Source organism: Pleurodeles waltl, chromosome 6 (assembly GCF_031143425.1).
Source record: "Pleurodeles waltl isolate 20211129_DDA chromosome 6, aPleWal1.hap1.20221129, whole genome shotgun sequence".
Taxonomy (NCBI): Eukaryota; Metazoa; Chordata; class Amphibia; order Caudata; family Salamandridae; genus Pleurodeles; species Pleurodeles waltl.
The window spans coordinates 168,140,888-168,167,332 of record NC_090445.1 but is presented as its reverse complement, the minus strand read 5'-3'; the positions used below and the strand labels follow the sequence as shown (position 1 = coordinate 168,167,332).

General features: G+C 45.7%; 1 protein-coding gene across 1 annotated transcript in view; it reads left to right on the top strand.

Moving 5' to 3' along the window:
- BECN1 (beclin 1) overlaps positions 1 to 26,445 on the top strand; it is a 108,488-nt gene that overhangs the window by 56,849 nt on the left and 25,194 nt on the right. Inside the window, exons 7-8 of the mRNA XM_069237732.1 lie at positions 5,095 to 5,289; positions 6,227 to 6,373. Coding sequence (XP_069093833.1) covers positions 5,095 to 5,289; positions 6,227 to 6,373 — 342 coding nt within the window. The remainder of the gene's footprint in view (positions 1 to 5,094; positions 5,290 to 6,226; positions 6,374 to 26,445) is intronic.

Sequence of the window (26,445 nt, the reverse complement as noted above, 5' to 3'; positions counted from 1 at the left end):
CATCCTGTGGCAGACACCCTTCTTCCACTCTCCCTTCTGTCAGAGCAGGGACAATACTCTTTTTCTGCACAGCTGGCTGACTGCTCAGAACTTCTTTGGTAACAAGTGGAGCGTTACCAGTGCCAGCTCTGGGCTTCACTTCAGCTGGGTCGGAAGGCCCTCAGCCCACTGGATTACAGTTTGAATGGCTTCCCTTTCACCTCCTTGTTCTCTTTATTTTTAGACCCCAGTCTTCTGGCTGTAGGTACTGGGCTGGGTTCTGTGGTTAGGGGAGTGCCCTGGGTAACCATCTTTTCTGGGAGGTCATTGCCTAAGACAGTGGTTCCCAAACATTTTCGACCCACGGCTCCCTTGATCTATTGGCCACTGGCTGCGGCTCCCCATTATGTTACTTTTTGTTGGCGGGTGGGGGATGTAAGCCTGGCCTAGGGAGTACATCCATTTTTCTCCCTGAAAAGAATTGGGATGACGCCAATGAAGGTATTGTAATTCTATATATAACTGTAAAAAATAAAAATGTAACAGTTGTTTAATTACAGCATGCATAGGGTTTTTTAGTAAGGGGAAAATATTGGTTGACGGTAACCCTAGTAAAATGGGCAGGTCTCATTTTTATGTAGTTATAACATAACTGTTTAAATATTGTGAAATGTGGAATCCCTTTAGTTGTGTTTAACCACCAGAGGGCGCTCAAGGACAAAATTAAAAAAGAGCTGCTACAACTGAGTAGTTTTATTTTGTACGAACTGGCCCAAGGGCTATAAATAGCTCAGTGGTTCCCAAACTGTGTGCGGCGCCCCTGGCTAGTTTTGATGGCGCACCAGCGAGCCGCGGCGCACAGATTGGGAACCACTGGCCTAAGATATAGTCGAAGGGAAGGCTAGAGCTGACCACATTATGCCAGCTACAAGTAACCTTCCTTTCTAGGGGCACTAAGGCTACAGACCTGACTATGACCTCTCCAGGGGATACTCTTACCTTTCTTGTCTCAATTGCCACATATTGATCTGTGGACACTAAACTGTCCACCACTATGGTGTGACTGGCCCATGTGTCCCTCAGGCCAGTGACAGGGATCCCTTTCACCTAAATGGAGTGGAAGTGCTTGCTTCCACCCTCCGGGAATCATAATTTTGCCATCTAAATGCCAATTAAATGCTATGAGGACCTCTTCATCTGAGCTGTCCTCCCCTATGGTATAGTGGACAGCCCAGTGCTAGCCACCTTCTTTGGACAAGTAGGGTTTCTTTTATGGTGGCCCGACTGCTGGCAGTCAAAATGTTTCTGGACAGTGGGTTGTGTTTTAAGTCCTGAGTCCCCCCTGCTTCTGCTTGCTGGTAGGGGAGAGATGGTTTAGCCTCTTCTTTTTTTTGTAATTTTATTTTTTTTAGGGACCTGGGGTTCAGAGGGAACTTCTTTGGTGGGCTTACCACCTCCCCCTTTAACTTTTACGGGACTGACACCTCCATCACACCTCTGGGACATTTTGCATATCCTTATCCTTTTGCACTGATCAACCTTCTTAGCCAGTTCTCTGGGAGTAGTAAGAGCTGAATCTACCAGATGCTGTTGCAACTTGTCTGATGTACAGTTTGTCAAAATATGTTCTTTCATAATCAAATTATAAAGTTCACATTAATCCTGCACCTTGTTACCTTTTAACCAGCCACTTAGTGTTTTGACTGAGAAGTCAACAAAATCTACCCAGGTCTGACTCAAGGTTTTTTGAGTCTCCCTTAACCTAATACTGTACTCCACAAAGGTGAGTCCAAAGCACGCTATCAGGGTCTCCTTCATGAGGTCATAGGGCTCAGCACTTTCCTCATCTAGTATCAGGAGTCTATTCCTGCACTTTCCTGAGATAAGCTCCCAGTGTAGTTAGACCCAGTGTCTCTGGTGTAACCCCCTCATTTTACATGCCCTCTCAAAGGCAGTAAACCATTTCGTAATGCCATCACCCTCAACATATTTGAGGACAATCCCTTTAGCGATTTTAGAGACAAATGATGGTCTGCATGCCATCACCAACTGGATGGAGAAGAGCCGCCTCAAACTGAATTCAGACAAGACAGATCATCCTCGGCTCCAACCGTTCCGCATGGGACAACTCCTGGTGGCCAGCAACTCTAGGAACTGCAGCAACACCCACCACCCACGCACGCAATCTAGGTTTCATCCTAGACTCATTGCTCACCATGACCAAGCAATTCAACGCCATTTTCCTGCTTCAGCACCCTCCGTATGCTTCACAAGATCTTCAGATGTAGCCCCATTAACCAGAAGGAATGTCACCCATGCCCTCGTCAGCAAAAGACTGGACTATGGCAACGCGCTCTATGCGGGTACCACGGCCAAGCTCCAAAAGAAACTGCAACGTATACAGAACGCCTCCGCACGCCTCATCCTTAACATCCCACGCCACAATCACATCTCAGCCCTCCTCAGAGACCTACACTGGCTCACCGTCAACAAGAGGATCACCTTCAAACTCCTCACCCACGCCCACAAAGCTCTCCACAACACGGGCCCCACCTACCTCAATGAGCGACTCACCTTCCACACTCCCATCCGCCAACTCCACTCCGCCAACCTCGCCCTCGCATCCATCGAACTATAGCCTGCGGCAGATCCTTTTCCCACCTCGACGCCAAGACCTGGAACTTCCTCCCTGTCCACCTACGACAAACCCAGGACCTCTTGCCCTTCAGGAAACACCTCAAGACCTGTCTATTCGAGCAGTAGCAATCCCTTCCCACTCCAATTCCCGCCTCTTCCCCCCAACCCCCCACCCATCAACGCCTTGAGACCCTAGCGGGTGAGTAGCGCGCTTTACAAATGATTGATTTAATGGGTTCTCTCTCTCTCCCTATTTGTTTTGTCGCTGCCACCATTCATGGGTGCTAGACTTAACTCAGCCCTTTCTTTTTCTATAGCTAGGATTTTGGCCTCGAGGGCGCTACTCTTTTGGCTAGTCTCTCCAGGCCTAAGTCTTAAACCACTAGTTCTTCTGTCGGCCTGGAGGGGCCTGACCTACCTCCAGGCACAGTCTTAGGTTAGAGTTTCCTATTGTTTTCCCTCCCTATGGAGTGTCGGAAGGAAAGCCTTTCTTTCCCATGAGTACTGTTTCCAGTCTTATCTTCACTGACTGGATTATCTTCCATATTGTTAGCGTTTTCTTCTCTTTCCTGGGCCTTATCAAACTCAGCAAGCAATTCTTGGAGTTGTGCCTTGGTTGGTTTAGGTCCAGTTGGAATTTTGCAAGCATTACAGAGGTTCTATAACGGTTTCAAACTAAGATGCAGGTAAGGGGTCAAGTTGAGCTCCTCGTTTCTCTAACCTCTGAGGTTGACATGTTTAGTGTAGCTTGGATATTTTTAGAAAATGTACAATACACATCTAAGCAGACATCTTTAACTGCAGTGCTGTCTGATCCAGACACAAACAAGCCTTGAAGCTTCCAACTGTTCCGGTACCCCGGGGAATGGTGCAGGGGGACTACTGGTGGGCTTGGTGTCTCCAGACTTGATGGGGAAACGGGTCTGTCTTCCTGGAGCACGGTGACCTCCTCCTGTGTGCCTCCTGCATTGGCGAACAAGATGGTTAGCAGATCAGTGGACCGGACATGGCAGGTTGCAGGGAAGTGGCTCCTCCACTCCAAGGGAGATACTGGCTAGTTGGAGAAGTGGTGGCAGCCCTCTGAGGCTTTTGGGAGATGCACAGCTGGAGGACGATTCAGATCTGGGCGATTGTTGGCGCAGCAGCAGGAGGTAGACAGGGTTTGGTGCCAAAAGTCCAAGCTGATCCACAGTTCTTGAACTGGTCAGCTCTTTTTTTTATCCTGCTTAGTCAGACAGACTAATCTGGTGTCCGTGGGCCACCTAAATAATTAATTTAAGGACTTTTAGAGAAGTGTAGTATAGTAGCTGATGACTGACCTACCCCTGAGGTGACTACACCCCCTATATGATCACTTCCCGTGGGAAGTGGGTATAACCCTGTCCCAGAGTTCCTAGTTCCACCAAAAACGAGATTGGTAAAACCTTTTCTTTGCGGAGAATATCAGTCAGCCCATCTTAGTGGCTTGCCTAGCCTGGTAGTGCAACTCGCCTATTGGTGCCATGTGGATGTCATGACATGGGGTGACATTCCCCAGGTCTAGGGGAAGCCAGGTCTGCAATACAAAGGCAGCAGAGGCATTGAAGCCTTTGGCCTTGATATGCTGTTTTACTAGCCATCCTGCTGGAGGAGATAACAACTTCCGGAGTAGACATTGTTTCTGACCTCTGAGAGTCCGGGCTCTGACCTCCAGGGGGGCAGAAACCTGCCTGAGGTGGCAGGCTTGTTGACATCAGTCAGCCACCACATTAGAGGACTGGTAAGTTTCAGGAGGAACCTCTAAGGTGCCCTCTGGGTGCATGTCATAATAAATCCAATACTGGCATCAGTATGGATTTATTGAAATTATGTGTTTGATGCCAAGCACCATAGGCTTCAGTGAAGTCATTATGTAGCTGGGTAACTCGTGATGACCACTGTCCAGTACATACCTTAAGATGGTTGCCCTGTTCACTTGCAATATCTAGCAATAGAACTAAACATCTCAGGGGCATATCTCTCATGCAGATATGGCGTCACATGTATTATCATACACCCTGCCTTAGGGCTCTTAAGGCCTGATGTACGGGAGACATATATATAAGACAGGCAGTGTGTTTGGGCATTCCACAGACTGTGTGTGCAATGTCGTGCTTGCACCATTTCATGCATTCTGTGATTGCAGTCTATGAGTTTTTGTGATATGGGTCCCTTTGGGTGGCATAATACGTGCTGCAGCCCACAGGCACCCTCTTTAGTACCCATGCCCTAAGTACCAGGGGTGCCATTTACTAGGGACTTACAGGGGTGCTAAGGGTCCTTGCCAGTTGAGTTACAATTGATCATTTAGTTTTTAGGGGAAAGAATACTGTCGGAGACTAAACCCATCTGGCACAAAAGTGGGGGGACATCTGCAAAGAGAAGTCCAGTGTCCTACAGTAGTAGAAACAGATTGTATACTGTTTTGATTCTCAACAATTTGTTCTGGTGTTTTCCTAGACGCTGCTTGGAAATTTTGGAACAAATGGAGGAGGAAAACCAGGAAAAACTTGAAGCACAACTTCAGGCACTGACACTTGAAGAAGAGCGGCTGATCCAGGAGCTGGAAGAGGTTGAGAAGACTCGCAAGAAAGTTGAGGAAGATGTTGAAAAGGTCTCTGAAGAAGCTCAGAGGCTAGAGCATGAGGAAGCACAGTAAGGCTCTTAGTTTTTGTAGCTTTTGTGGTCAGTCCAACATTGCAGGGTAAGCACCAAACATAAGAATGGTGATGTCCCGTCAAAGTTGTTGCCATCAGGGTAGAAGGCCCTTAGGAATTCTGATGATATCCAGGTGAACATTTTGTATATGCCGCTGTAATTGAGCTTTGCTGACCTTCCTTCCTAGTTCCATTGTTTTTTGGTTCTGCAAGGCCTTCTTCCTTAAGCCAAATATGCAAACTGCATAAGTTGATGGTTTTGAAATATTACTTGAATTTGCAGTCTCTGGAGTATTTTGCCTGTGCTTTAGGTACATTTATTCAATAGGACAGCGTTTTGTCTATTTGCTCAAATGAAGTAAATTCTTGATGCCTCTTCATTTTAGAAATGTCAAATGCTCCATATGTTTGTCTACAGTTTGTGTTTTGAGTCTGCTCTATACATTAAAGTAGGATTGCTACTTTCAACCCCCACTCAGCTGACACACTGCCCACTTAAGTCCAAGAAATGTGGTATTGGAGGGAAGTGGGATGTATGGGTTGACATTTGTCTCTTCTTTCAGCTTTATCCTATCAAAAATCTGTACATTAGTTATGCATCCACATAAAGCTGTGGATTGATTTGGCTTTTAGAAATGACATTTTTTGTGCACTGCACTATTACTGCAGAGGCTACCCATGAAGGGCAATAGATGGTCACCCAATAGGACAATATACACAACCTAATCTATTTCCAGCGACTGTTGAATAGCAACATTGAAAATAATTAGCGTTGCGATTCCACATGGAGCAAAAAGAAATAAACCAGCGATTTGATATTTTGCTGCATGTCCAGTTCAAAGGTTATTAGAAGTGTGTGTGTGTGTGTGTGTGTGTGTCTTAGTGAGTTCCAGCTGGCTTGACAACATGCATTTGTCTGTCATTCAAATTTTCAGGTATCAGAAGGAGTACAGTGAATTTAAGAGGCAGCAGCTGGAGCTTGACGATGACCTGAAAAGCGTGGATAACCAGATGCGATACGCCCAGTTTCAACTCGATAAATTGAAGAAAACAAATGTCTTCAATGCCACTTTTCACATCTGGTACAACTGTTTTAATATCATGGAGGCAACTAATATCCATTCGAAGGCTTGAATTGGGGTGTCAGTTTGCATCACTGATTTGCATTGTTTTGGCTTGTATAGCATGGTATAATGGCCTAAAAGCATAGTACGATCTGATATTGGGTATGGGGTATCTGTATTCTTTGTAACAAACCACAGCATAGACCTTGGTGAATATTAGGGTGTGCAAGAAGAGGTTTATTGAGTTGCAAGATGGAAATTGTAATACTATTGTAAACCTTACCCTATCACAAATTGTGTACATCTTATATCTGTATAGTATATGGGCAAACAACTTGCAGTCCTGCTTATCAGTTGCAGAAATGAAACATACCTCAAGGGGTACAATCCACAGGCCCAAATAACTTGCTACTGTCAGTTCTTGGGACATGTGAGAAATAATCTTAAGAGAGCTGTGGCCACAGACTTACCTCTCTCCAGCCCTGCAGAGCCTCACCAGACAAAAACAAAAGCTTCCCTTCCTCACCTTCCACCAGTCTATGACCAGCGTGGTTTATGTTAATTATATAATTCCTGTGTTGGAGGTTCAAGGATCACACCCTATATTGTCTGGGCTCCCAACTCCACTGTCCTTGGTCAGCTCTTCAACTTTGGTACAGAGCTATGCAGGAAAGCTGTTGCGGCCTGGATACCTAGTCAGGTCCTTATAAGCTTCCTGCATTTGCTCAAATGGTCGGGGGAAGCACGTTTTGTGCACCTGCTCTTTTTCCTGTGTGACAGAACAGCAGTACTATCCTTTTGCCACTGGGTGGCTTTTGGTCACTACATGATGTGTTGTGTGGTTCTCCGAAGCCTTTGAGGAGAGCTAGCCTAACATCCATTGTCACTGAGAGCATAGAATTCTTGTGGTGATATCATGAGGCTGAATGGACACCTGATGTGGCCTCATTCAGGCAGCATACTTCTGGGTGGGAGAATACTTGGTAAGCAGCCCATTGTCCCATATCATAGTATACAAACGTGATGGATGGAATCCTTCTTTTAATCTGAGCCACTGGTACTTATTTGGGGCTGCATCCCAGTCCATCGTGGTTTTGCTCACCATGCCACCTCAGTCTGGGCCTGGCCACATGCAGATCAGCCTTGAACCCCTGCTCCATTAGGACCAATCCAGCCCGAACTGCCAAGCCAGGTCCTCCCTGAATTAGAATACAAGCAAACCAATACTACTTTTGCCCTGACTGTGGCACTTTAGTGGCCTGGTATGTATCACTGTAAGACTAGGACTGCTTTCTCCACCACTATCTACAGAAAGAAGAAAAATTCTGTTAGTAGGCTTGTTCTCTCCTATAGGAAAATGAGAAATTCTGTAGTGGCCTGTGCCTTCCCTCACTGAAAAATATGACAAGGAAACCTAGCAAATGGCTTCAGTTGAACACATCTGTTTACTGACACTGGTCCTTTATCTATGAATTACAGGGACATGTAGTAGTAGTGGTGCTAAAGCCTTCTCACTTCCATTAAAGGCTCTAAGTATATGAATAAAATAGTATGTGCAGTTGTAATAATCTAATATTTATACGGATGACAATAGAAATTATATTGTGGATGTCTTCACTGGTCACATCACGTTTCCATCATCAGTGACCATACTGAAGCCACCCAGTTGCTATTTTCTACATCTACCTGCTGACAGAGGTAATGCAGCATTTCTTCTTCATGTTTATAAGGATCGCTAGATACAGAAATGGTGGCTAAGGGGCACAAGTGATCGCTATTTCCCCACGGTAAGAAAATACATTTGCTGGAATTTCCCACATTTAGTTGTAGGGTAAGGAATATTTAGACTTTCAAATAAGCTGTTAGAGAGTAGTAAATAATGTACTTGCCAACTTTATCTACCAAGGGGTCTGATACTTTCACTTTGGTCAGTTTTGTAGCAGAGTTGGCAATTTCAACTCTGTCTCTTTTAAATACTCCAGTGAAAGTCAGTCTTGTGAAGCTGATTTTAACATTGCCTCTTGGGAAACCCTTCTCAACAACACCCTTGATGCACGCCATTTTCGTGCTGTTGCCACCTTAGACCTCTAAGTGCCATTCTCCTCTAGCGCCCTTCAACTCCGAGCCCAATCCCAGTTTGCTTCCTAACCTGAATTCCCTGAACTGTTGCTGACCCGAAGCAGAGGACACCCTGCAAATCTTCAAGAGTGTACGGACTCTTGAGCGACTTTGGGCCCTATGGAACCGCAGGGACCACCAGTTGTGCTTCTGCTGGCAGGTCCGTCCCTGGCACCATCTGACCCTGCTGGACCTGCTCCCCACCACTTACTGGCATCAGTCCAGACTCCTACCTCTGCCCTAAGGTTAAGGCTATTACCTTTCATGCCACTGCTTTTGCTGCCCGTGCTAGGTCCAATCTCGATGCCAGTCTCCGCCTGAGTCAACGTAGGCATGTGCCAGGCCTATGTTGCTGTACGATCTAACCAAGACACGTCCTACTCTGCCAGAACCCACTCCCTGGCCTCGTACACAATGCCAGTACTGTCAGAGGCTGGAGGGCTGTTTGGCTCCAATTTGGACACGTCCAATGGCTTCAATTCATTTACTCATAACTTCAATTGAGAGGTGGACAACTTACACACCCTTCATTATTCTGATGCTGGACTCTAATTTGACTTACAAAGTGTGTTGGATACCTTTCCAGAAAGTGAGTTGGAATCCCCACCTGGTATACCAATCAAAGAGACTTCTTTTGTAGTGCTAGTACGCAGGTCAGTGGCGTCCTTGACCTACAACTACCCACTCTTTGAAAAAAAAAGGGGGCCTGTTTACGACCTTGGCAGAGGGGATTACTCTGTCCCAAATGTGACGGATATCCCTTTTTCCGTGTTACAGTTTCATAGGATATAATGGAATACAGCAGGCGGGATATCAGTCACATTTGGGAAGGAGTAATCCTCTCCGTCAAGGTCGTAATAAGGCCCAAAATGTAATCTATTGACTGAAATTTGTCAGCCATGGCGGGCCTCTGCAGAGCCAGTATTGACTCTCAATGAGGCACCTGTGGACCCTTCATCAACCACTTGGACATACCCATGCTCACTTGCTCCACTCACCCACCTGTGGCTAGATGATCCAGACCAGTTCCTGGTGTTCCAGTATTCCTCAACCAGCACCCAAAACTGGAAGGCCTCAACCAGTAAGTTACCCCAAATGGTTTACCTTGTGCTATTCCAGGCAGGGAATCCAAGTGTATTGACACGTTTGAGAACTGAAGGCTGCAGTTTCTGAATGTGGTCTGTCTTCTGGGCTGATAAACACTCACCCTTTGGTATATGCCAATGAGATCTTGCTGCTGTTGTAGAAGACCAGTATAGTGGTCAGGCAACACAGTTGGATGAGTGCAACTCTTCAGCCCCACCTCAGACCAAACCCACTACACCTAGGGTTAACCCAAAGGTGCTGGAGGTGGTCATAGCTCATCTTCACATGTTAGGGATACATGTACCTACACAATCAGTTGCAGAGAACCTCTGGGTGACAGTTATTCTTCTGTTATCCCTGGGCTTTTCCATCACCGTACCAAAGTACTACCTGGTGTCCATAGAGTGGATCCCCTTCATAATTGCTAACCTGGACACAGTGGCAATCAAGGACTTGTCGTCACCTCAGCGAATCCAATCAAGCTATAACCCTGATGTTTCAGGCTGAGTCCTGGGCCTCAATGAGGATGATTCAGAGGCTTCTTGGGCTACCAGCCTCGTGCATCTGCCTTCGCCTGTGTGCCAAGTGGCACATGCGGTCCCTACTGTGGAAATTTCAGCGTGCTAAGCTCAAAAACTTCTGTATCTCGGAGTAGATGGCCCCTGACCTTCAGTTGCTGGAAGTGGATACCAACTTGATTTGCAGCAGGCTAATCTCCTTACTCCACCTAGCATTTACCGTGGTGATGGATACATCTTCTCTGGGTTTGGACAGGACACCTGAGAGAGGTAGAAATCTGGGGTCTGCGGTCTACAGTGGTCTCCCTGCTCCACATCAACCTGTTAGAGCTTTGAGCTATCTGCTTGGCCTCAAAAGCCTTCCTACCAACCATCAAAGGGAGGCTGGTGCTGGTTCTCATTGGAAACACGACTGCTATGTGGTACTGTGATAAGCAGGGCAGGTGGCGGTGGTGTGTAGGATCCTGTGCCAGGAGGCCTTCTGCCTTTAGAAGTGGCTGGATCCTCGGGGATTTGTTTGGTGACCAACCATCTTGGACAGATCTCTGAATGCCAGAGCATACTAACTGAGCATTGTTTGACTGGTGGTTCACAAATGCTGTCTTCTTTCCTACCAGTGGGCATACCCTAGCTAGATAATTTTTTCACAGCCAAGAACCACAGTATTGAAGCTACAGCATGCTGCAGGAAGATCATTAGGAGATGCATCCCACCTGCAATGGAACATACTTTTCCTCTGGGTACACCCAGTATTACCTCTGCTGCCTCAAGTTCAGAAGAAAGTTTTGACAGACTAGGTCCAAGTCATCTTTTTAGCATCAAGGACACTCTTAAATGATGCTTCCTAACTGGCCAGTGTGCGCTGGCTTCACTTCCTCTTTTTTTTAATGTGTAGCAGGAACCAAGCACTGACTGATTACTCTTGATTAGTGTCTTTCCACTGCTCGCACTAGTGTATTTGAGATACTATTTTACTTGTACTAATGACCCCCACACTCCTTATTGCTTCTTTCTTCTGTACTCTGTGGTGCTTCTTTCCCCTGTGTCTCCCGTCAATGTTGCTTCTTCCCCTCCCGTTGTCTGCGTTGCTTCTTCCCTCTTACCCTTTTGTCAGTGTTGCTTTTTCTGCCTCCCATCCCATGTTAGTCTTGCTTCTTTCCCTCCCAGCCCACCCCCTGTTGTGTGTGTTGCTTCTTTCCCCTGCCCCCTGTTGTTTCTGTTGCTTCTTCTCCTCCCACTCCCCCACCCCACTTGTACGTGTTACTTTTTCCCACTCCAATGCCAAACCCCCTGTGGTGCATGCTGCTGCTTCTCCCCCAGCCCTTGTGTCCATGTTGCTTCTCTCTTCCCACCCCCTACCTGCTAGGAGGCAAAAAAGCGCTATCATGCAGCGTCATCATACATCTTTTTTTATTTTACCGTCCCATTGCTTGTTCTCTCCCTCCCTACCTCCCTCTTTCATGTTGTTCATGTTCCCATTCCCTCCCTCCCTTTGTCTGTGTTGCCACCTGCTATAATAAAAAAAAGCGATGTGATACAGCCAGTGCTGGCCATGTTATAGCACTTTTTTTCTAACTTCTAGAAATGCTGCACAGCAGCTGCTCCACTATACAACATGGATGGAAAGACATTGGCAAAGTTAACAGCTCTCTCATAGACCAGATCTTTCGCTTTGCTAATGTTTATGTTTGCTACGCCTTATGTGACACGTTTTCTGAAAACCTTGACACATTTCATCTGTAATCCTTCATCCTTCCTCAGTGAGACCTTAATTTAACCCTACCATTTCTCATGTGCACACAATCTGAGTCATGCACAGCTGTGCCATGTAGCTCCTGACTGTCAGGAAGGTTTTTCGTAATGCTATCACTTTTGCACGCTGTCGGTGAAGTGCAAGCACTTTCAGTGCAACCTCTGTATATTACCTTTGTTCCTGAAAATTTGGTTCTAAGAACCGGGGACGCCTTTCTGCCTAAAGTGGTACCCCCATTTCATGTGGGGCTATCCATCACCTGCTACAATTTGTATCTCCACCACACCCTTTGAAAGAAGACACTCCTTTGGTTTGAGCTCCAGAGAGCTTTAAGATTCTGAAATGAATTCACAAAGGAGGATTGTGCAGACCATCAGCAATTTGTGGGTTCTCCTGGTGCCAAAAAAGGAAAGAAGTTACAGAAGAGACCTTTGTCAAGGTGGATCGACCTGTGCATAAAGACGTGCTACGCTGGGGCCAAGAAGAAAGCCTCCTGATGGTCTCCAGGTCCATTCCACCAGAGCTAAACACCCCTATAACTGTATTAGCAAGGAGAGTTCCTATCTTGGACATTTTTCAAGTTGGCACGTTGGCAGCAGTGTTAAGATTCACTAAGCTCTACTCCCTTGACACCTATGTCTGCATAAAGGGCCATTTTGTTCCTGCAGAACTTTTGTTTTTTTGGTCCACTCTCTAGACCCTCCACCTTTTGGGAGTCTACAGTTGGGGTATCCACCAGAAAGACTGTTACCAGAGGTGAGTATTGTGTTTCTTTTGTTCACATCCACTCAGTTCAGGCAGCTGCTCAGGGTTGAAGCAGATCCACACGTTCTAATTCTCAAAGGTGTTGCACCCTTGTTCCCCAATCAAAATGAATCTGATTACTCCCTGAGAAACACATTGATTCCTTGGTTATCCAATAGATTGGGTAACGCTCAACACCTAGCAGAATAAATTCTGCTGGTAAGAAGAGCATTCTGATAGGTATTTCAAGGAAATCGTCTTGAGGTGATTAAATCAGTATTAACTTTAGGGATCCTGGTTTTCTGAGTTACACTTTCGCTATATTAAATGGTATCCCTCATCTTAACACTGGAATACCAACTGATTCTAGATTACTTTTAGAAACCTCAGTTCTTTGGTAAGGGGAGGCAAAACTGAGCCAGTTCATCATAGGGGCTTGTAATCTAGATATTTAGCATTCCAACTCATTACCAACACACTTGTCTATCCACATTAAATGAACAGGATTGACTTTCAAATACCCTGCTGACAACTGTAGTTATGCCATTAGACTATACCCCACAAAGGCATATACCCAGGATCCTAAATACACCAGTCTCTGCTCACAGGAGCATAGAACTTGCACTCCAACCTGACTGCACAGTCCATAAATTGTAATCATTAAGTAATGGTAAATTATAAATTGCAACTCCCTGAGGGAGGTAAGCTAAATAGTGATGTAACTTAGAAAGGTTCACACTTTTTCAACAGGAATGTGGCAGGTATAGGGAATAAGAGATCAAGGAGTGGGCAATCGAATACAGTTTGTATACAAGAGAACTGGACAATAGATGAATTTACAGAGGATGGTTATAGACTTGTAATGCACCTGTCATTCTCTCATCATTGGGTAGCACAAGGAAGTGCTAGCTAATCTTATTTCAGTCCTGCTTCCAACAGAAATCACATGTTCTAACTTAGAATCATTACATTTACAACTATCATGTTTAAGCTTGGATTCAGCTCGCAAGCTTTTAATTGTGAACTTCTATAACCACATATTTAATGCCCAGCAAGCGGATCCACTAAAATGGTTGGAGGTACAGTTAGAAAAGTTCACTCATCTGTATAACAAAACACAATATTTTATTTGGGCAGGGCAGTTTAACTCTCACTATGTACAAAACCTGCCTATGACATTTGGTGTTTGGGGGGGTGGCGGGGGGTGGTAACCAGTTTCATTTTGTGCACTCTTTGTGGAAAAGCATTAAACACTCTCCTGGTGAGGCTTAATTTGCACTTACTAATTGTTACAGACAGCTCTGCTGTCCTAAACATGCTGCTAACCGTTAGGGCTAGAAGAACTTCAGCCAATATTTACCATATTATAATTTCAAATAATTTGATCCCATACACTGAGGAATACAGACAGCGCCAATAACACAAGTTAGACGTGATTATGACATGGTATCTACTGAACTAATTTTGCCTTTGCCCAGAACTACCCATCAGCAAAACCAGTAGTATGAAGACCTGTAGAAAGAATGATATTGACTGAAGTGAACGCCAACTACCAGGGGAGACAGCTGAGAGGACAGGAGCCCTTTAAACATTTCTTCGCGCTCCCGCTGCGCGGGGAACGCCAACTACCAGGGGAGACAGCTGAGAGGGCAGGAGCCCTTTAAACATTTCTTCGCGCTCCCGCTGCGCGGGGGACGCCAACTACCAGGGGAGACACCTGATAGGGCAGGAGCCCTTTAAACATTTCTTCGCGCTCCCGCTGCGCGGGGGACGCCAACTACCAGGGGAGACACCTGATAGGGCAGGAGCCCTTTAAACATTTCTTCGCGCTCCCGCTGCGCGGGACGCGCGCGGGCGAAGCCCGGGCCAAGGGCGGGCCCGTCTTGCGCCCGTCATCGCCAGGAGGTGACTGGGCTGGGCCACCCCCCTAAAATTATGTTCTTTTTATATTTAGTTCTGGTATAGAGGCCTCTGTTGCTAGTGGTGTAATTTTCTATTACCTCCTATTTTATAGGGGCTTCCTTTCCTTACAACATCATTTGTACTTGATAGTAGGCTTTTTGGGGCTGGGCTATTTTCTTCTTATAATTGTGGTTGAAATTATCTACTTTACTAGGCCACCGGTCAGTCGACATGGGGAAGAGGAAGGCCGATGAGGTAGCAGTATCCCAATCTAGGGTTAAAAAACCCAAGAAACGTTCTGCCGGGAAAATGGAGGGATCTTCAACCACTAAACTACAGCAATTCAAAGCAATTGATTCACTGTTTGAAGAGGTTGAGGCTATATTGAGGAGTCCTTCCATTGTTGGTCCTTCTAGACCAGATACCACTCTTTCCAAAAAGATCCCAGATCTCTTCAAGAAAAAAACCCAGTCACATAGAATAGAGGTTAAAGCTGATTTACACCCTTTTCCTCAATCCCAGGGTGTAACCCCCTTACCTCCGGAAACCTCATCACCCTTGGTGGGGACAAATGGTCATCTAGCCGAAGAAGATGCACCCCATGTGAGGTGCGCGTCCCCTCCCCCTATTACCATTCCTTGTTCAAATAGGTTCTCGGTTTTGGCTTCAAATCCTGTAAGTCCTGGTCACTTACAGATCTTATGCGAAGAAGGTTCTGTTAAAAACTCTCTGGATGCAAAGATGGGCAACAATGAAGTTTCCCAGTTGGATATTATTTCTCTGAAATTAGATGATGTTAAAAGTCTATTGGTAACTTTGATGAACAAAATTGCTGGACTTCAGGGCCAAAAGTCTGGTTGTAACTGTAATGTGCCCTATAAGTCTGTCCCCTCGTCTGATCTTCTGATGGATTCCACAAAACCCAGTCCCCTCAGTTTAGGTGACAAAATGACATCTTCCTCTACACATAACACCGTTAGGTGTATTAATGATAATTCCCCAACATGTGGCAGGAATGGTAGGTTTGTTTCTCAATCCATGTCTTCCGCATATGAGCGAAAGTCTCAATCAGGTGTTAATAAGGGTGGATTAATTTTTGGACGGGGAGATATAGTTATTTCACGTCCAAAAACTTCTCAGTTTAATCCAGGAGGAACATCCTCGGTAGTAAGCTGCTGTGTTAGTCCCCGTCCTGCCACTAATCCTGATCATATGACATTATTGCAGACGCACGTCCCTAATCAAAGGTCCAGAAGGAGGAGGGAAGCCGCGACTATCTATTTAACTAGGGTACCAAAGCTACCTCAGGGTAACGGAGAGTCGAGTGATTCACTAATTAACAAAGTGATTCACTGGATTCGTTCACAGAGGAATTGCCGCTCTGTCATCCGGTCTGATATATGTGAGGCCCACAGACATAACCAGTTAGGGTCAGAATTTGATTACATCTCGATTCTCTTTAATGATTATAGTCTAGCTAAAGATCTCCTGGCCTTTGATGCACGGACACGCACACTATGTATTGGTAGGGTATCGAATCTTAGACTTAGCAGTCAGCCGCCAGGGGCCCCGCTATCCAGAGAATGTTGTACATCCGGAACTATAGCAGCTGGGGCTATTTCCTCCCCAGATAATTCTGTTACTTCTAAATATGAGAACCCTTCCCCCTCACTCTCTGAATTGGACTGACTGTCCGCCCCCTGTACAGTGCTTCCAAAAACAGTAAATGATGTGTGTCAATTTATAGGGACTTCGACTCCTGCCCTACCTATGAGAACAAAGTCAATATCTCCATCTCCTAAAATTAACATCATGTCCTGGAATGTAGCTGGAATCAAGCAAAAACTGGATGACCCGGAATGGGTAAGCCTTGTAAACAAACAAGATATCTGTCTCTTCCAGGAGACATGGACTAAAGAACAGTTATCCTTACAAGGCTTTACAACCTATTTCTCTGCTGCCCAACCTGCCTCTGGTGGATTCGGAAGACAGATAGGAGGTTTAATGATTTTACTGAACAATAAGTTAGAATGTGATCACTCTGTGATAAAGTTTAACTCCTTTGATCTGCTGGGTGTGCAACTTACATTCCGTCCTGGCTTCAAAATTATAGTTTTGAATATTTATGCTAGATCTGTTCCCCGTGGGTCTGATTCAATTGTTCTTTCTCAGTTGACGGACTACATAGACGCTTTGGACCCTTCAGTTTTTTTGATTATAGCAGGTGATTTTAATTGTTCTTTTGTGTTGGACAACTCCATTAGCAATCTGACTACTGAGGAGGACGAACATTGGGGTATTCCCCAATCTAAAGAAATGGTACTTTCGCCTGTTTCCTGTGTTGCATTCCAGATGTCTTCCCTTTGCCTGAACTATGGCCTGAGAGAATGCAATGGCCGCACTAAATCTGACTCAGAGCGAGCCATTACTTTCAAGCGAGGGCTTTCCTTTAGTACTATTGATTACATTCTTTTGGACATTAGGCTATGGTCAAGTTCACTTGATATGGAAATTCTACCTCGCTTGGATAGTGATCATAATCCTTTGTGTCTTGTATTGACTAATCAGGCATTTTTAAGAGTCCAGCACTTAAGGATTACTAATGTTCCATTCCCTCATTTGAACCATAGACGCTCTAGGGTCTGCTGGCCAAAGGTTGAATGTAACCCGTACTTAATTGGGGAAATTTATTCATCTTTTTTAAAACTCTTTGTAGATTATGAAGATCAAGAATCCTTGGATATTCCTATTATGGCGATCCACACTAAGATGGTCGATTCCCTTCAGGGTATCTTCTATAAGGAAACTTCCATTAAATTGAGACCCGCTGACACCCTTCGCAGGGACTGGTATAATCAGGACTGTGCGCAAGCAAGATCCACCTTAAAAGAGGCTGTTAAAAATTCTACGCATGCGGCTATTAAAGAGGCTCGTTGTAGGTATGCCAATGCCCTGAAGCGAGCCAAAAGAGACTGGGAGAATGAGACATGGCAGAAACTGCTTGCAGCAGCCCAAAGTAAAGATGATAGCTCTTTTTGGCGGTTGTTGACCTCCAGTTCGAAAAGGGGTAAGGACGATATTGGGTTGCATATACAGCCCGAAAGATGGGTGTCCTACTTTTCTGAAATCTATGCCTTGCCTGTACAGCAAGCTCTGGAGGACCCTGCACATGTCGAGTGTTGGGCTGCTAACAAGATCTCAACTGAGAGAATTGTTTTTACCTTAGCTGAAACCACAGCTGCTATTGATTCTCTGAGGCCAGCAAAAGCCCCTGGCCCGGATAAGATTCCAGGGGATTTGTTCAAATCAGAACCTAAGATATGGGCATGGTATATCAATTTGTTGTCTAATGCCATAGCAGCTGGCAGCCCTATTCCAGAGTCTTGGCACGGTGCTGAAATAATACCGATCTATAAAAAGGGTGATACAGGGTTGCCTGTAAATTATCGACCTATTAGCCTTATTGATATCCTTCAGAAGACGTTTGCCAAACAAGTCTTAGTGAGGCTTACTGACTGGATTCAAGACCAGCAAATTTTATCTCCTTTACAGGCTGGGTTTCGGCCCAAAACTAATACTATGGACCAAGTTTTCAGGGTGTCATTACTGTTCTGGAAGTATGTCACCTTATCTAAGCAAAAACTCTATGTGGCTTTCGTAGACTTAAGATCTGCATTTGATCTTGTCCCAAGAGAGAAACTGTGGGAAGTATTGTACAAAATTGGTATCCCAGGGAACTTAGTGCATTTAATCCAAAGATTACATGAAAAAACATTTGCACAAGTAAGATGGGGCAATCAGGGGGAACTCACAGACAAAATAGACATCAAGAGAGGAGTGCGCCAGGGTTGCGTTCTTGCCCCAACGCTATTTACACTGTTCATCAATGAGGTGGTGCAAGTCGTGTCCAATTGTCAAAATGACGCCCCATCTTTGAATCACCATAAAATTCCAATTTTGTTATTTGCCGATGATTCTCTCTTGATCTCCAGAACCCCTATGGGCCTCCAGGTACTCATGGACAAGTTCAGTTCGTTTTGCGGTGACTACGGTCTGGAACTTAACCATAGCAAAACTAAACTCATGACTTTGGGTTGTGGCCCCACCAAGAGATATTCAATATTTTACAATGGAACGCCCCTAGGTTTGGTAAAATCTATAGATTACTTGGGGGTGAGAATCAGCAACAATCTGCATTGGGGGGCCCAAATCGACAAAAGTTTGGCTCGCCTGGTACAGTCATCTGGAGCCATTCTTCGTTTTCATAAGTCTACTTCTGAGAGAGTGATTACTCCAATTATTAAAATTTATAGAGCAAAGGCACAAAGTGCTGCGGTCTATGGGGCAGAAATTTGGGGGTCGTCAAACACTGGCAGGCTTGCAGTGGGGGAAAACAATTTCGTGAGGTCTACTTTGGCCTGCCCTCGCAGTACCCCACTGCTGCCATTGTTTTGGGACCTTGACCTTCCACGCATCACAGATGTAGTTGCCCTACGACCTCTGCTTTTTTGGGTCCGTGTTTGGTCCACCCCTGAGTTATCTACATACAAGGAGTCTATCCAAGACATCTTGGATAGACCTAATGTACTCACCATTCCCTGGTTTAATCACATCTCTAAATGGTTTCACAAATTGGGTCTTAGTGAGCTATGGAGTCATCCAGAAAGTATAAGGAAGGAGCAGAAGAATCATTTGAAAACGGTATACTGGACTTACGTCAGGGAAAACTATCTGCTGTGCCTTACTCACGGCAGATTGACCTCACAATTTTTTGATTTTAAATGGTATCCGTCTTTTGAATCTTTTATGGATATAATTCTTGACCCATTAAGTAAGAGTTTATATATCCAGTTCAGATATGGTTGTCTGCCTCTCAAATCATATGGCAGTAAGTGGAGTGCAACTACAAGATCTGATTTATGTCCGAGCTGTACTCTTAATCCAGAATCCATTGTACATTTTATGTTTTTATGTCCTGCCTATTTGATTGCGCGTCGAAAGTGGTTACGGCCAGTGTGTAGGAATGTGGGGGTAAGACATTGTATTGTTGCCTTAAGAATTCTGATGAGGGAAAGTTCCCCCCCCTTGCCCTGTGCGGTTAGTAGGTACATTACAGCTGCCTGGCATGTACGTACTTATCACTTGGGGAAAGTTGCTGATGCGGAACTTACTTCCAAATAAGGACAACATGAAAAACTGACAATGGAATGTTTTAGTCATCAAATTTTAACCACACACCTAGACTGGAACAATACCCCATGATTGATTTAAATGACAGTCAGTAGGAGATTAGGTGTTTGGTTTTTATGTGTTTTAAGGCCGTAAAGGATGTTCTTTTTTATTCCTCTTATTTCCTTTTTAACATAATTTTTACTTATCTTTTATCTTTCTACCGGTGGTTGTTTTGCTTTTAGGGTTGAAAGTAACCAATAAAGCTATGTATGTACAAATATAACTGTGGGAGAAAACAATTTTGCGAGGGCTTTGATAGTGTGCCCCCGAAGTACACCACTGATCCCAATGTTTCTTGATTTGGGGCTAAACCATGTAGCTGATTTAATTTTCCTATGACCTCTATTATATTGGATAAGGATTTGGACCACCCTGAATTGGATTTATACAAAGCATCATTGCTTGACCTGCTAAAGAGACCAAATGCAGCTATTATTCCTTGGATTAAATATGTGTCCAATTGGTTTTGTATCTTGGGGTTTGGAGATTATTGGGAGAATCCCCAAAAATTAGTGAAATCCCATAAAACTGCTTTGAAATCAGCTTCCTGGTCCAATGTATGGAACAATTATATTTGTTGTAAAACTCATGGTCGATTATCTAATTTTTTTACTGATTTTAAGTGGTTTCCGCAGTATGAATCCTATTAAGATATTATACTAGATCTACAGGGCAAAGGTTTATGTGCTAGATTCCGTTTTGGGTCCTTACCAATGTTGTCTTTAACTTGCAACTGGGGGCCAATCACTACTTCAGATATATGTCCGGCTTCTGGCGGTGCCCCGGAAACAGTTGAATATTTTATGTTTTTTTGCCCAACATATTTTTTTTCCACAGTCAATATGGATTCGAAAAACCTGTAGGGAAATGGGGCTGGAAAACTGCAGTATAGCAATAAGGGTTTTAAAAAAGCCATAGATCAAATTAATTAATTTTAGCAGTCAGCAAGTTTTTAGTGGCAGCATGGCATATACGTGATCACCATTTCAATCAAGGACCCACGAAGCGTGCCCAGGCAGGATTTTAGATGAATACTCTGATATCACATGTATGTATTTATTTATGTGTTTTTTGTTTTTTTTTTATAAAATTATTAAATCATTGTACAGATTATAAAATGAGATGAAATTTTTCTTTTAATGTATGTGATGCTTTCATGGTTAATTGACCGAATAAAGCTTGACTTGAGACTGAAGTGATCTGGGTCCATCCCGGAAAAGGTACTAGCTGATTTGGTGGGTCTAACAATAACTCACTTCAAGGTATGTCTGCAAGAGCATCCCTCACCTATGCAGGTTATTACATCTTTTGAGAGTATTTGTAAAACAGGCATCTGGTTACGAAAACTAAAGATACGAATCAGTGCCATCCGAGAGAATGATTTGATAAGACATGCAGACAGGCACAAGATGACCTACAAACTGCACTGAAGTCCGTCCCAAAACAAATGAATGAGATACGTGAAGCAATATATTAAAAAGTAATATTTGAGAGGAAATTTGTTGTGTGGCATGAAGCCTGAGATAGCCTTGTTAAAGCTATCACATTCAATGACTGTATTTTATTCTGGTGAGTTGTTAATTCTCCTCTTCTTCCTGATGGCACAGGCCATACTCTTAGTGAAGGGGTGACTGAAACAGTATACATTGCCCATTTTTCTGCAATTTTCAATGAGGATAGTTATGCACTGGATAAACCTTCACAGTGAGACCAGGATACGAAACAGATTATATTTAGTGTGGATGACATACACTCAGCCCTAAGAAAGAGTCCGTCAGCAAAGGTAGCGAGTCCAGATTGGGTCCCCCTTGACATATGCAAAGGAAATACAGAGCTAGGGGTGCCTGTATTAACAAATGTTTTAAGTTCAATAAGATTTGGCCTCTTCCAATAAACCTAGTACAATTCCATCATAGTGCCTATTTTCAAGAGGGGAAATGGGGCTGATCCCCCACTTGTTCTCTTCCAGGGGATCCTCATCAATAGTCATAAACATTGAATATTCCCGCCCTCATGCGGGGACCCCGGAGCATACATAAAATACACACATATAAAGTATGAAATATGCACGAAAAAAAATATATATATATACATAGCATTTTTAGTAGGCAAATTTTCATACTAAACTCTTATATACTTGGGAGAAACAGCAATGCAGACTATAATCATAAACAGGCTAAAATGCTTTATTTCTATGGAGTTTTTGTATTTTTTTTTTTTAAAACAGTCCTTTTCAAAATTACAATAAGAGAAAAAGCACTTTCCAGAGCCCCATAACTGGGCCCAGGAAAAGAAGCAGTAGCAACATAAGAGAAAAAACTACATTGAAAACAATGGAGTATTCTTAGCCAATAGGCTGCATGCAGGTTAACACAGGAGAACCATAAAAATTCTGGCACCGTGCCTTTAAGACCCTGAGCACCTCCAGTATCCCACCATGCCTCAAGGGTGAAGGAGAGGTGACAGTTTTTCTCAGGAAAATACTTCAAAACGGCGTTATTCTGCTTTCACTTGACATTTAACACCTTTGTCTGAGTCAAGACATTTTTTCCTGACTGAAAAATGCCTTCTCTTTTTGTGAAGTGCCCTTCCTGTGGGAAGAAGAAGGCCCAGTCAGACCCACACACTCTCTGCATTGTGTGCTTGCCTCAGAGTCACTGCCCTGACACTTGCAGACACTGCAAGAACATGTCTAAAAGAACTCTGAAGGACAGGGAGAAGATCAGACTTCATGGTCTTCATGAGAGGCAGAAGACATCGTCCTCTTCACTTCCCAGGCAGCCAACAAGCCATTCTCAGGAGAGACAGGCTAGATCGACGTCAGCAGGTAGGAAGGTACCTGTTTGTTCGACGTCATCGCTGCCTCCGTCACACCGCCATAGATCGGCGTCGTCGGCGACCCGACCGACGTCGAAGGATACGACGTCAAAGGAACATGGCCACCACAGGGGCAGATCTCCGTCGACGGTTACACAGCGATCGATGTCGAGCCAGCACCGGCGTGCCCATTCGCCGTCAAAGGCCTCGCACCCCTTGACGACGAGGAAGACAACGTCGAAATCTCCCCAACGGCGGGAGCGAAGACATCCGCCGTCGACGGCACATCACTCGACGGCGAGGCACATGATGTCGAGCAGGTCGCGGTCAAGGGATCGCTGGTCACCGTCGAGGCACTCGACGTTGAGACCAGAGCAGCCCACGTCACTCCCTTCGACGTTGCAGCGGTCGACGTCGACACAGGTTTTCCCAGTCTCGCAAGGCGAAGAGCGTCGGCTTCCGCTGGCGGATAAGACCACTCCATCATCTCCGGTGGTCTCCATAAGGAGTGGTTCATCTGGGCGGTCGAGAGCTGCATCGTCTGGGCATGTCTCGCCCATCAACTTGTTGCCAAGGTGGTTGGAGAGCCTGAATAGAACGACTGCCTCCCCAGACTCTCAGTACTCTAGGATGTACTCACATTTGGCCTCTCTCCGGAGAACACCATCGCCAACAGCGCGGGCAGGACCGTCTCGTTCTGCGTCTTACCAGTCGGCCACGAGGCCTCGACGCGCTGCTACAGCATCTCAGAGCAGGTCACGATCTAGATCACGGTCACGCAATCCCAGAAGGTCTCCTTCTTGGTCATCGTCGGGATCCTCAGTAAGAGAGTACTCCCCGACCTTAACGGATTCTCCACCAGCTAGAGTTTCCCCGGTGGACGATATTACGACCTTTAACGAGGTGCTTCTCAGGGGAGCACAAAAACTCAATATAGAGGTCCCGGAACCTTCGACCTCATCATCTGTGATCTTTGAAACCCTGCAACATAGGGCGGCTTCGAAGAAATTGCTACCGCTAGTGCCTAGTCTAGGATCTTGAAGAAATATAAGGCACCTGAGCAAGATCCTTTGTTTCTCAGGACTGATCCACCTCCAGACTCAGTCATATTGGCCGCAGCCCGGAAGATGCACTCAGTGGCATCATCCTCCACGGTTCCACCGGATAAAGAGAGTAGACACCTGGACTCTCTGGGGAGGAAGATGTGTGGCACGGCGGCTTCCATGATGAAGGTCTCCAGCGCTTCCGCACTCCTAGGCAGATATGACCGTTCACTCTGGGACTCACTAAGCAGCTTCACAGAGAAATTGCCTAGGGAGGACAGGCAGGATTTTCAGGAGATCCTTCAGGAGGGGTGTCTGGTCTCCAATCAGGTCATCAGTGCAGCAACAGATGGGGCAGACTTGGCTGCACATGGTTACGTGCATGGGGTTTGTGCAAGAAGGTCTTCCTGGCTGAGACTGGCAGGATTGAAGCAGGAAGTGCAGCAGCGTATCCTAAACCTTCCGTTCAACGGAAACTCTCTTTTTGGAACCCATACAGACGAGGAGATGGCGCGTATGAAGACGGAAGTGGACACCATGAGAGCAGTGGGCCTAGAGAGAAAAAAGGACTTCCGGAGAAGACCTTACGACAAGCGCCCTTTTCAGCAGAGGGTTAAAACCCCTCATTGGTCCCAGAGACCACAGCAGAGACAAGGACGCCCACTTTTTCAATCTCGCGAGAGACCGAGGGTCCAGCACACCACAGCAGTCCACACCCAAAGCTCTGGCAAAGCAATGAGGACTCGCTTCCCTTAGCACCATGCACCACTCCGGTGGGGGGGAAGTATCACAGAGTTCATTCACGAGTGGGGTGCAATAACAAAAGACAAATGGGTGCTCAACATTGTGGAGAATGGGTACTCTTCTTTTCCGCCAACCTCCTCCTCACTTGCCACCAACCAAATGCAATCCAGCTCACATGAGCCTATTACGCAAAGAGGCTCACGCCCTTTTACGGAAAAAGGCGATAGAAAAAGTCCCAGTCGCGCACAGAGGGAAGGGAGTGTACTCCCGCTATTTTCTAGTAGCAAAACAAGGTCGAGTAGGAGTTTTCAGACCGATTTTGGACTTACGACTTCTGAACAAGTACATAAAAAAGCAAAAGTTCAGAATACTGGCTCTCCACCAGATTTTCCCTCAGCTACATCAAGGAGACTGGATGTGCGCCATAGACCTGCAAGACGCGTACTTTCATATCCCGATCATTCACAAACATCGAAAATTCCTCCGCTTCCGGATAGTCTCCCAGCACTATCAGTTCAAGGTGCTTCCATTCGGCCTGAAATCTGCCCCTCGCGTTCTCTCAAAATGCGTAGCAGCAGTAGCAGCGCATCTAAGGAAGCAAAAAATCTTCATTTACCCATACCTAGACGACTGGCTACTGAAGGCCTCCTCTCCGGAGCAGGCAAGAAGCCATCGGGACATTGTGCTCAGTGTTTTCAGGTCTCTAGGTCTACAGGTCAACTACCAAAAGTCCACCCTGATACCAACGCAAAATCTCCACTACCTGGGAGCAATACGGGATACAGAGCTCGAAAGAGTGTATCCTTCGGAGGAACGACTGTTATCAATAAAGAGAAAGTGTCAAGACCTTCTGAAGTCCGACGCACCTACGGCCCGTCAGGTAACCTCTCTACTGGGCTCCATGGCCTCGTGCATTTTCATTGTCCCGAATGCCAGGCTACATATGAGGCCTCTTCAAGAGGCGTTGGAAAACAACTGGAACCAGAGCACAGGCCGCTGGGAGGCCAGAATGCAACTTCCGGTAGGAGCACGACAGTCGTTGCAATGGTGGATGCACAGACCTCACCTGTCAGTAGGAGCTCCGTTTCACCAGTTAATCCTGACCGACACTCTGGTAACGGATGCGTCGCTTCAGGGATGGGGAGCTCATCTGGGTTCCCTTCAAGCTCAGGGCCTGTGGTCCGATAACGAAAGAGAGTACCACATCAACCTGCTGGAGCTCAGAGCAGTCCATCTGGCTCTCAAGTCTTTTGCTCCATCGATTCAGGGGAAATCTCTTCTAGTGCAAACGGACAATACGACGACAATGCATCATCTGAACAGACAAGGGGGAACGAGATCCCTGCCCCTATCTCAGGAGTCTCAGGCCATCTGGCATTGGCTCTTAGCAAGAGGAATGTCGCTCACAGCAGTTCACCTACCAGGGCAACAAAATGTGGAGGCGGACTTCCTGAGCAGAAATCTCGAGGACGCCCACGATTGGGTCCTTCACGACGAGGTCGTCGAAGACCTCTTCGCTCAATGGGGTTGGCCTCAATTGGATCTCTTCGCAGACGAGGTAAACAGGAAATGCCCAGACTTCGCGTCCAGGTTCTACCGTCTGGGATCTCGAGGGAATTCCCTGTTGATCGACTGGTCAGGGATATTTCTCTACGCTTTTCCACCGATCCCCCTCATACCTGCGGTGATCAACAAACTCTACAGATCCAGCACCAGAATGATTCTCATAGCTCCGCAATGGCCTCGTCAGTTCTGGTACACAGATCTCCTCAACCTATCGGAACAGCCTCACAGGAGGCTGCCGTGCAGACCGGATCTCCTTTGCAGGCTGGGAGGCAGGATACTTCACCCCAACCTTCCCTCTCTGAGCTTGACGGCATGGCTCCTGAATTCCTGCAGTATGGGCACCTAGGGCTCTCGCTGGAGTGCATGAACATCTTAAAGGAGTCCATACGGCCTTCCACGCCGTGTTCTTACGCGTTCAAGTGGAAGAGGTTCTACATATGGTGTCGTCAGCAAGGTCAGAATCCTATACTGGCTCAGGAGGAGGTCATACTGTCTTACCTGCTCCATTTGGCAAAATCGGGGCTGCAGGTGTCGTCTATTAAGGTACATTTATCTGCCATTACAGCC